General features: G+C 35.2%; 1 protein-coding gene and 1 non-coding gene across 2 annotated transcripts in view; both read left to right on the forward strand.

The window, feature by feature from the left end:
* Positions 1 to 12,159, forward strand: part of LOC149773270 (uncharacterized) — a 68,228-nt gene that overhangs the window by 38,865 nt on the left and 17,204 nt on the right. Inside the window, exons 11-13 of the mRNA XM_089946542.1 lie at positions 2,346 to 2,915; positions 8,986 to 9,496; positions 10,418 to 10,512. Coding sequence (XP_089802668.1) covers positions 2,346 to 2,915; positions 8,986 to 9,496; positions 10,418 to 10,512 — 1,176 coding nt within the window. The remainder of the gene's footprint in view (positions 1 to 2,345; positions 2,916 to 8,985; positions 9,497 to 10,417; positions 10,513 to 12,159) is intronic.
* Trnap-cgg (transfer RNA proline (anticodon CGG)) lies at positions 6,980 to 7,056 on the forward strand. Its single transcript has one exon. It is a non-coding gene; the product is annotated as a tRNA-Pro (tRNA).

Here is a 12,159-nt window from a genome sequence, read left to right on the forward strand (position 1 = left end):
CATGGAAGGCATAAGTAAGTATGACGTAGATCATCATAGTAAAGAGGGATTAAGTCAGGAAGCAACTCTTTTGGTGTCGGGGAAATATTCTGATGACTCGACGTCGTTTATGACCAAGTGAGCATGCCATCATAGATTTGTTGAATCAGTATGATACATTTATTGGGATAACCAAATATTGTCATGATATTCCAGTCACCCTTATGACCGACTGAGTCAATACCTTTTGCAAGGTCAATGAATGTCATGTACAGGATGGAGATGTGCTTTTGGAATTTCTTATGCATCTGACGAGGCGCAAACATCTTGATTGTGGTCCCTCGTACTTTCATGTAGCCGTACATGTCCTCAGGACTGAGCCGTTGTACCATGTGATGCACAGCAATTAAATTGCTGCCTTTTTAACAGCACGGAAATCGTTGGTTGTCGCATGGTTGTCATTTTGCTATACACATATATACTTGGACTACTGATCGATTACCATATTCCTGGGGTATAGTTGTTTCAGTCCATACTGACTGGCAGGGTGCGGTCCTTTTGTGTGCCTCGTGCAAGCCTACGGCTCTGTAGACAAATGCTAGCATATAATCTGCTTTGGATGTTTTGCTTATCTACACCATAACAATTGTATTTCAAAGTTAAATCTTCATCGGAGGCCAGTATAACTATATATTGACTTCAGCATGGTACAAATGTTCTTAACCGATATATGATGGTTGATTGACGATGCAGTTGAAATGTTCTTCCATTTTTGTAGTACTTTGAGTGTTAATTGAGGATGGCTTTCGTTCATTATTTAATTCTTCTAAGCATGGTTTAGATCTGAAGTTTCTCGTTCAGTACACTTTGTATGTCAGAATCATTTTCGTCAAGACCATCTCGATCTTTGCTTCTGGAGGGACAGGGAGTATTGTATGCAATTGGATATATAGAGATTATGAAGGAGGCCTAGTTTTCGTTGACGTTCTCGGAGTTCACATCACTTGCATTAGTTAGCTGGACAGTTCAAACGTCAATGCATGTTTCACCTTCTGCTATTTTCGTCAAGACAATCTCGATGTTTGCTTCTGGAGGTACAGGGAGTATTGTATGTAATTGGGTATATAGAGACTATGAAGGATGCCTTGTATTCGTCGACGTTCTCGGAGTTCATATCACTTGCATTAGTTAGCTGGACAGTTCAAACGTCAATGCATATTTCGCCCTCATCTATTTCAATTTCGATATACGGAACTTAGTGGATGAAACCGGATATTGCCGTAGAGACAATGTGATTATAATAAGGACACCATATTGCACTTGTCATGGCATTAGTAATTCAAAACATTCACCTGTGTCTGACCCTGACGATCCAATAGTCGATCAGATCCCGCATTTGGAACGCAAGCGAATCAATGACGTCCTGTTCCACCTGTTAGGAGGTAGACTTTGTTAGTGACTAAGATGCTGTGTTCTTCGCTACTTCAGATTTGTCCATTTCCAATTCAAAGATGAAGGCTGAAAGTTTGAAAATAAAGTGTTTGCTCTGAAATTATGGTGATAGTTTATAACCATAAACGCCATATCTAATATTGCTATGTTTGGAGTTTATACTGTACATCCACACATAATAATGGGAACGAATAAGGAAACGCATTGATATATACCCATCAGAAACCAATATTATATTCATTGGACGTGTCTAGGTTATTACTAGTTACATTACTGAAGTACGAAGAAACTGCTCGTACGATATATTCAGTTGCTGATTGTAAATGGCAACCTTGTATGAGGATGCCATAACGAATCATACATAAAACTGTTGAAACAACATCAAAATAAGAGTGTAACTATTTATACGTTTTTCTTCAGTGTGTCAGTTATTCGATATGAAAATATGCAAACCAGAAGGACGTTTTAAGTGCATATTTCTTACATGTTCATAAACGGATATTTTATATTCACTGTTTCCTCTTTCCACAATGTCGGCAGTTTGTAGAATGAAGTCATTGAACTACATTATCTCAATCCACAATGGAACCTGCTGAACAGAATAGGATTTTACTATAGTTGAACGATTGCAATTTTTCATGAAGACCTCGTTTAACTATTAATGATATTATACACGCTACTGATCATGTATACAATTTTTGTATTGTCTCTTGCATAATGCTATTTGTTTGATGCGAATATGGTGTGTGACATCAAGTAAATGTTTGCGTCTTATTCTCCATCTAAATATATTTCATTAGACTACACAGCATCTCAAAGTAGCTTTCTCAGATTAAAACACTGATATAGCAACACTATAATAGTAATACCCTAACATAATGCTAATCTTGTCTCGTTTTTCTTTATACGTTTAGGTTGAGAATTGCTTCATTGTACCGTGCATGCTTAGCGAAAAAACACCAATACAGATTATCTCCCCTGAACGCCATCCTGAAATGGAGAGCTCGTCAGTCCTTTGCTACGTCTTCACTGGAAAATACTTGCCGTCTCCAATTTTCCATAGGCTCCTTGCTGCTTGTGTGTCTCAATGGCCTATTGCTAAGAAGAAATCAGAGAATCTGATCTTCTGTGGATGCTGCGTTTTTGAAGTCGACCCTTGTCATAAACTAACTTTACACTTGAAGGACTATGTTATTTTCGTAAGATTGACAAGGATGAGTAAAATCTGCAAGCTTCCATCATCCGATGTTTGCATTCAAATTAAGAAATTCATTGATGCTAATTTGGCAACATTCATTGGATACATGTGCCAAAACCTGACGTTTGAGATGTATATACAGTGCCCCCAATCCCCAGCAGAATGTTTGGAAGCCATGATCCCCGTTTTGCGACTGCAAGAGAGTGAAGAGCTGACCTGCTCTTCCCATGAAAATGAACACACAATTGCATCATATGACTTATTGAAGTTCTGGTTCCAATTTAAGGTGGGTGATTCTGGTGTACCCAGCAACAAAATGATAGGATTATATAGTGATATATTTGCCTTTTGGTCAATATCTTTGTACACAAATAATTCACGCCTTCGCTAAAATTTGACCATAGGTCATTATAGAAATCATAGGTGGGTCTCTATGATCCATTGAAAGGTTTAAATTCATGGAGGGGTAACTTTGCTATATGCATATGTTGATAAAGTTCCACATTCCTCACACTGTAACCATGATGACATATGTAGTGAATATTTCGAAAACATAAAGTACTAGATTTTTCTAACGGATCGTATGTAATTGATACTTGGTACAAATGAGGACCTACCATAACCATGATTTTCACATTGTACTCCCATTAAGTATTAGAGTCTAAATATACGGTATTTTGGACTATGTAACTACATAGGAGAATTGTAAGATTTTTCTCACAAATAAATCATTCTTTAAAAAACTTTTCATCCTCATGAGTAAGAATTTACTAAACGGTTTCATTTCTGAATAATGTTATTGATAAATGTTACGTCCTTAAAATAAAGGTAAAATAATGTATGATTTTAATTCATAAAATATCAGTGAATATTGATTTAGGTATGCTATTGGTTAGAAACATACACTCATGTTTATCGGTTTCATCTAATTAGGGTCATTTCTTGTGAATGATCTCTTCTCAGAAAGTATGTACTGTAAAACATTTGTACTTTTACAGATCACAATATCAATAGATTATCCCATAATGTAAATGAAAATGTTTGTGACTAAACATTTTGTGAATGATAACAATCTTTAATGTAAACGTATGTTGCTCTGATAATATGTGAATAGACTTTAATGAATTCTGGAAACCATAATAATTCCTCTCTATAAACTGGAATTACAACTAAGTATAGTAAAATAAAGTAAAATATCTGGCAAGCATTGAAACGAAAAGGAGAGGGATAAGTAGATTACAAACCAATCGAGTGGGATAAATACATAAAATAGCAATCGAGTGGGATAAATGTATTGAAGAGCAATCGAGTGGGATAAATATATTGGAGAGCAATCGAATGGTATAAATATATTAAAGAGCAATCGAGTGGGATAAATAGATTAAAGAGCAATCGAGTGGGATAAATAGATTAAATAGCAATCGAGTAAGATAAATAGATTAAAGAGCAATCGAGTGGGATAAATATATTAAAGTGCAATCGAGAATAGTTGTAAAAGGTTTGAAACACTAGATCAGCTAAAATATAAAATTCATTGTCAGGTGCAATAATATTAGGTATACTATATCTGATTTGGCCAACTTCTTCCAGCTCGCGACTTCAGCGAATATCATCAACAAAAATCGAATTATGTTGACATATAATGTACCAGTTTTGGTATTAAGTAGTAGTTTAATAACATTTAATTACATTATCCTAAGACTAAAACCGAGCATGTTCTAGTCAACCATGTCCTAATTACAGTATAAGGTAATATATATTAGATATTAAAATATATAACTGGTATTCATCCAAGATATATTCATGATTGTCAAAATTATAATTTTACTGTCATTGTTGCGGTTCTTAGATGGGATCGAGATAAATTCTACAGCTCTACTGCACAAGGAAAACATTTTTATTTAATTACTTTTTACATTAAGGCAGTGTTCTGTTTTTTCCAATCTGGAAAATATCTGCATGAATTTCATTCTAATGCTTTCAGTTCATAAACGTGCTAAGTGAATAACAACTTTTCGAGGACCATTTTGTATATACGTTTATATTCTGTTCGAATTTTGCACTTAAATAGTGAAATATTTCTTGAACGTTAGCTTCAGTTTTTTTTACGTTACTTATTTCCTAAAGTTATATTCTACTAGGGCAATATGCAAATGATTCATGACAGTCTACCAGAGTGTCTCGTTTGAGATTAATAGAACGACCAGTTAAGTGAACGAACATACATTTGATACTCAGTTTATTTCAATAAGGATGGTGCAACATTTTACAAAAGTAAACTATGCAAACTATATTCACTAGCATGTCCAAAAACAAGTGTTTTACCTTTCCTATAATAATTCCTTCATTAGGTTTATACTTAATTCGTTTCATCTATTTTGTACTTGGAGTTTAACTTCTAATCTCCTCTCAGGAATTACACCAATAGCTTTACTATGCAATTGTAATACTTTTTAATTAATTCGAAGATTCGGAGAAAAAGCATCCGTAATTTAACAATTAGTTTAATCTTTTCAGAAGTAATCTGCACTACTAATACTGCTGCTAACATTAGATCTACAACCTCCACAAGTTATTAATGTTTTTTCTACTAATGTTTTCACTACTACTGCTACCACTACTACCACTAATATTACTATAACTAATACTAGAGTTACCACATCCATAGTTGTCAATATTATTATAATAATCATTTCACTATTACTGCTGCCAGTAGAGTTATATCTCCACATCTTGTCAATATTATTCTAATAATGATTTCACTCTTGCTGCTACCAATTCAATCACTAACATTTATTACTAGCATTGTAATTGGTTCAATTACTACTGATAGCACTAACACTGCTATCTCTGCAAGTTATTACTATTAGTATAATAATGTTTCCACTACTATTGATACCACTAGCACTGCTATCTCTACAAATTATTATTAGTCTAATGATGTTTCCACTACTACATATAGCGCAAAGCACTGATATCCCTACTAATTACTGATATTAGTCTAATGATGTTTCCACTACCACATATAGCATTAGCGCATGCTGTCTCTGAACGTTATTATTAGTCTAATGATGTTTCCACTACTACATATAGCACCAGCAATGCTATCTCTACAAGTTTTTAATAGTAGTCTAATGATGTTTTCACTACTACTGATACCACTATTTCTACAAGTTATTAATGTTAACTTAATGATGTTTCCATCACTACTGATCCACTAGTAGTGCTATTAACATAAGTTATTAATATTTGTTGAGTGATGTTTCCACTAATACAGATAGCACTAGAACAGTAATCTCTCCACATTACTAATATTAGTCTAATGATGTTGCCACTACTACTGATACCACTATCACTGCTATCTCTACAAGTTATTAATATTAATCTAATGATGTTGCCACTACTTATGATACCACTAGCACTGACATCTCCACAAGTTATTAATATTAATCTAATGTTGCCACTACCACTGATACCACTAGCACTGCTATCTCTACACGTTACTAATAGTAGTCTAATGTTGTTGCCACTACTACTGATACCACTAGCACTGCGATCTCTACAAGTTCTTGATATTAGTCTAGTGATGTTTCCTCTGCTAATGATACCACTAGCACTGCTATCTCTACAAGTTATTAATATTAGTATAATGATGATTCCACTACTACTGATAGCATTAGCACTGCTATCCCTACACGTTATTAATATTAGTCTAATGATGTTTCCACTACTACTGATACTATTAGCACTGCTATCTCTACAAGTTATTCATATTATTCTGACGATGTTTTCACTACTGCTACATACATTAGATATACTACCTTCAACTGTTATTAATATAATTATAACAATGCTTCCACTACTACTGTTACTATACACATAATTTATTAATGTAATGTTTCCACTATTGTTGTTACCGCTAGGACCATTACCTCCACAATGTATATATTTAATTATTAATGTAATGTTTCCACTATACTCTTACCGCTTGAGCTTATACTAGCTAAAGTTATCAATATTATTCTAATAGAGTTTCCACTACTACTGTTACTACTTGGGCTAATACTTGTGAAAATTATCAGTATTATTCTAATTGAGTTTCCAGCACTACTGTTACTTCTGGAGCACTTTCTACACACGTTTATAATGTTCTTTTAATGCTCTTTTCACTGCCACTGCTGAAACTGCAGCTACTAGTTCCAATTGTTATTATTAATCATATTCTAATTGTTTTGTTAATCATGAATGTTACATATACGATATTGCTGATATATGATACATCTAAATGAGAATTATGCTAAAAAAACCTCCCAAAATGTAAAGAATTATAATGTGACCTCACAAAATGTAGACCGCTCCGGTGGCCTAGTGGTTAGAGCGTCCGCCTCGGATGCGGGAGGTCGTGGGTTCGATTCCCGGCCGGGTCATACCAAAGACTTACAAAAATGGTACTAACAGCTGCCTCGCTTGGCGCTCAGCATTAAGAGGTTAGTGTTAGGACTGGTCGGCCCGGTGTCAGGATAATGTGACTGGGTGGGACATCATGTTACCTGTCTGCGGCATGATGCCCCAGTGCTAGACATCACTATAAACTGTCACATTGCAGACATCGTAGTGATATGACTGAAAAATTGTTAAAGCTACGTTAAAGATCCAAATCACAAATTACAAAATGTAACGTATGTAGCAAACGCTGTCTGTCCGGAATGGATATCCAGATCTAAGTTTTGAAACTACTTCTTTCATGCAGGAAATGGTTGTTTCTGTACAACCTCTAAAATGCTTGATTTATGACCATCTCAAAAATCTTCATACCATTACAACCTCTAAAAGAACGGTCGTCTCGTCATAAAGGGGTCATTAAGATTATCTAGGCGCTGATAAAAGCTCTCGTCTGCCCTCCAAACTAAAACCATAGACAAAAAGAAAACCTTGTGTTCACCAGTCTTTTTGATTTAATGTCTATGTGCCATTCTTACTATTTTTACAATTCAGTATAAATAATCTATCAAATGTTATCAAAAAGGACACAATATTTTTTAAACAAAATATAAATGAAATAAACAATTATATATAACATTTAGGTGTAATTAAACAACTGCCATTGTACGATGCAATTTCTAATTTAGTTTTCGAAAAATTACATACCATTTACAAAGTCCGGATGACATACGTTTTATTTACATTTAACTACCCCCACCCCGTAAGAAAAAAAAACAAGTTGCTATACATTTTAGGTTGCCTATCCATAATATCATGTGGTTTGAATGGAATGAAGATACCTGTGTCCGTGATTCCATGATACATATTATGGCTTGTGTGATGATAATACTGAAATGTCTTTACTTTGTAATTCTCTGAAAACGTTTTATAAGCTACAAGTTAATAAATTGCCTCATCGCCTGATCAACGATTTGAAACTTTATGTAATTACAATACTGTATGCTATATACTCTCATCTGTTGGATTTATTATAATGTATAGTTTTTACTGTGCTCATTGGACGTTATATGGCCAAAACCCATGGTTTACTGGTACATATTCACAATAAAATACACTTGGCCTTTAATACAGAATAGTTTATGTGATTACTGTAATCCATTGTACGTCATCCGAAAGCATACCTTTGTTATCACTAGTCTTCGTAAGTTTATTTAGTGGGTTACGTTGAATTGATCGCACTAACATGTATCCTATTGCCTATTTGTGTCCTAAATCAAAATGATGCCTCTCAGATCTCTGCCACGGCGGTCTCGTTCACATGTGTGTTCAAGGAACTTCTCCTGAACGGAAAGCCATATCGACTTTATTTCACCAGACGACTGTTTGTCTTAGGAACATGGTGTTAATATGGCGTCCATTATGGCTGCTATGGCTACACCACCTCAACAGAAGCCACATCACATGGAGACTTTCACCTGAATGCTTATTATTGTGCATATGTCTTTGCTACACCACCTAACATAATTCACATGAAATGGAGGCATTCACCTAAGTATTATTATTGTGTCTTGTTCTCACTGAATGAAAATAGTGATATCTGATATCCAATACGGTCACTAGGAAGATCAGTTTCAAACATTATTATTGTTATTTCTGCTAACTAGGTATCATACAGACGTTTCAGTTCACCAGAATAATTCTTATGCATTTGGTCTTAATTGAAATTGTGCCGATTGCATATTTGATTTAGCGGAAATATTGACAACATTGTTACATCTGAAGTGCATTGAGGATAGATTCAAAACTCAAGAATTAAGAAGATGAAAAGGATTTTACCTTTGATTCCTTGAAACGTTATTTGGTCAGAACACAGCATTATTATTGAAGGAGTATTATTTTTGCTTTCTTTGTAGCAAGCGATGGAACCAGCTCAGCAAGACCGGACATATTCTGGACAAACAGACCTGATCACAGCTGAAAAATGCCAAGCATCTTTATGGAGAAGATCTTTGCCACCAGGAAAGAAGTATCATGTCTTTTTCAGTTATTCTAGTTCAGACATACATTGGGTAAAAGAAACTGTCGAAAGTCTGGAAAAAGACTACGGATTTGTTTGTTGTGAGTATGATCGAGATAATGCTCCAGGAACACCGTTGTTGCCATTTGCTGAGAATAGCATCAAATACGCGTGTAGAACTGTTGTAGTAATGAGCACGGAGGCGTTTAAAAGCGGTTTTGTTTTGCACGAAATTCAAATGGCTTTAATTCAGGGTTTCGACGAAGGGAAAAAATGTGTTGTTCCATTATTATTGAAGGACTGTGAAGTTCCAGGTCACCTGAGTGTCCTAAACTATATTGATGCTCGGGATCCCAACAAGAGAGACATTTGGTGGCCAAAGTTATTAATGGAGCTGGAAACCCAAGGTAATCACTACTGGTCCGAACTGAAGTAAGAGAAACTAATACCTTTATTGACTGTTGATCAGTTGGCTTGATACAATGATATGCTTTGCAATGTTGTTAGACAAAAATAACCCGAAGTAATTTCACAAATATCATCAATTTCTTTCAAATGTTTAAAATACTTTCCATCATATTTAAATTGGTATGGAGCAAACTATGGAAAGGCTTATTGCATAAAATGAAATTGCATGGCAATTATAATCATGCATATAGGCTGTATGGCAAGACGAAGAATTTCAAATATTAGACTTTCAAATAAAACTGAAAGTACCTCCTCAGAAATCATTAATGATAACCGAATCGAAGTCCATAATCAGCATCAGAGCATCAAGACATGTCATGTCTGTATATTAAACATTTGTTTCTGAATTATGTATGTACTAATCAGTAGAACTTGAAAATAAACTCTGTAGCATTCCTGCATCAAGATCTTTTAGGCCTGTATATTTTAATTTGTACTTAATCATAGGAATATAAAAATATTGAGATACTGTTACAGTCTCCTAAAAACGACAGAAAATGCAGCTTAAACAATCCTGAAAAGACAGACCCAATTTCAACATCAGCAAACCAATGAATCAAAGTTGTAGGATCTGGAAACTGAACTATTCCTTACGTAAATTTCGAACCTAAACATGATCTGGGTCTTCAGTAGTTATATTCGCTGGGTTCGTCACGCAACCTTGCACCCATTGCAGTTATAACAAGCCATGATAATATATGCAAGGTAATATGACGCACATTTTGATCAATGTTTAATATTTTAAATAATACAACAAATTGGGAATTTTATTTAAAACCCATTGAATTAAATGCACCTTCCACACAATTAAATGCACCTCCCATACAATTAAATGCACCTCCCAAACCTTTCTTCTTCAGTTTGTGAGGACAAAGTGTCTGAGGCGAAACCAACAGAAGACATGAACCATTCAGCTGAAGAAAGCAAGACCTTGGTCAAAACAAAGAAAGAGCTTGTATGTTGTACTCTCCGTATAGCTGATTACCATACTTCTATAAATAGTCAATCACTCTAACACAAATTAAAGTGTATGCGTTAGCAAAATAAAAATGATGGGAAATTACTTCAGATCGGAAGGAATGACGAATAGTGCGAATGATGATTCGGAATTAAAAAGTGAGAATATTGTTTCATTCAATGCGCAGGGGAACATTATGGGTAGTTATGTCATTGTTATTGTTGCTGATATTGTCGATTGGCTTTATTTGACGAAACACGTTGGTCATTCATTGTATGCTCACTCCCTGCGGACTCAAGGGTGTAGACTATATCCAATGTACTTTCCTTGTACTCCATGTGGACTCAATAATGTAGAATACACCAATGGTACCTACTGAACTTTCAGAAGAACTTTTAGAAGATACCTAACGTACCTTCCTGTAATGGGTTCAGATTCAGGGATGTATACTACACTCACTGTACCCTTCTGCACTCCCTAAGAACTCGTGGATGCTGTATGCGCCCAAAGTGTGTCGCAAGAGTTGACTAATGGAGGCAGTAGCTAAGTGGTGAGCGAGCTTTACCAGTAACTGAATGTACGGATTCAAACCTTACAATCAGATGTACAGGTTCAAACCTTACAATCAGATGTGCAGGTTCAAACCTTACAATCAGATGTACAAGTTCAAACCTTACAATCAGATGAGTCTGGATAGTTGATGTTGGTGTGTACATAGGCTCGGCGATTTACTCAAATTGCATGCTTTAGCATGAACTATGCAAGTCATCATATCCTACATCATTTATAAGAGACTCTTTCGAACTTGAAAGATGACTGGAGAGTACCTTGACTATATGCAAAGCAGTTGTTGCATTGGAGACATCGCTAAGACAGCTGTGTGTATCATGTAGGCGGGTGAATGAGACTTAGTAACTGAATAAAACATAACAACGTTAGATATTGAAATTAGTCTTAACGGAAATCGGATTTGTCAATTAAATATATTCAGACCAATCAAATGTAATATTTTTGCAAAGCAGTTTCTTATGATCATTTTATAACATTATAGGATCTTTCAAAACTAAAATGACTGTCAATTTGATTTAATACAAGCTTTTTGAATGTAGACCTTAAAATTTGTCTAAATATGGGCATTATTATTGCAACTATTGCTTCATCAGACTTCCATTTTCCTAGTTACATAGCGTATATTAGATGAATAGTTAAAGTTGGAAAATATGATTTAATTTTTTCCATTCAAAATACTTCCTAGATTTCTGTTTATAATGTATATCGAAAGATCATATGTAATGCATGTAAGTGAACTCGAGCTAACACTTGCCGCTTGAGTATAGATATACAGTTGGTTTAACTGCTTTCGACATACGTCACCAGCAGAGTGCTTATCGTTATACGTATGTTCCGCTCAGTATCTAGGAACAAACTCCAGATGGCGGGACGTCAGTATTAATCAGGTACTGCTCATCTGTGATGGCCGTCATATGTTGTCTTTACATCTGAGACAGAGCCAACTAGACGCTCTCTCTCTCTCTCACTCTCTCTCTCTCTCTCTCTCTCTCTCTCTCTCTGCGGCCCTGTCCAGTGCTTTGACTGCTGTCTGCCGTGCCCTTCCTTTTATTCCCAATACATACTATTCATAAA

The sequence above is a fragment of the Sinohyriopsis cumingii genome, unplaced genomic scaffold (assembly GCF_028554795.1).
Source record: "Sinohyriopsis cumingii isolate HCF-2022 unplaced genomic scaffold, ASM2855479v2 utg000721l, whole genome shotgun sequence".
Classification (NCBI taxonomy): domain Eukaryota; kingdom Metazoa; phylum Mollusca; class Bivalvia; order Unionida; family Unionidae; genus Sinohyriopsis; species Sinohyriopsis cumingii.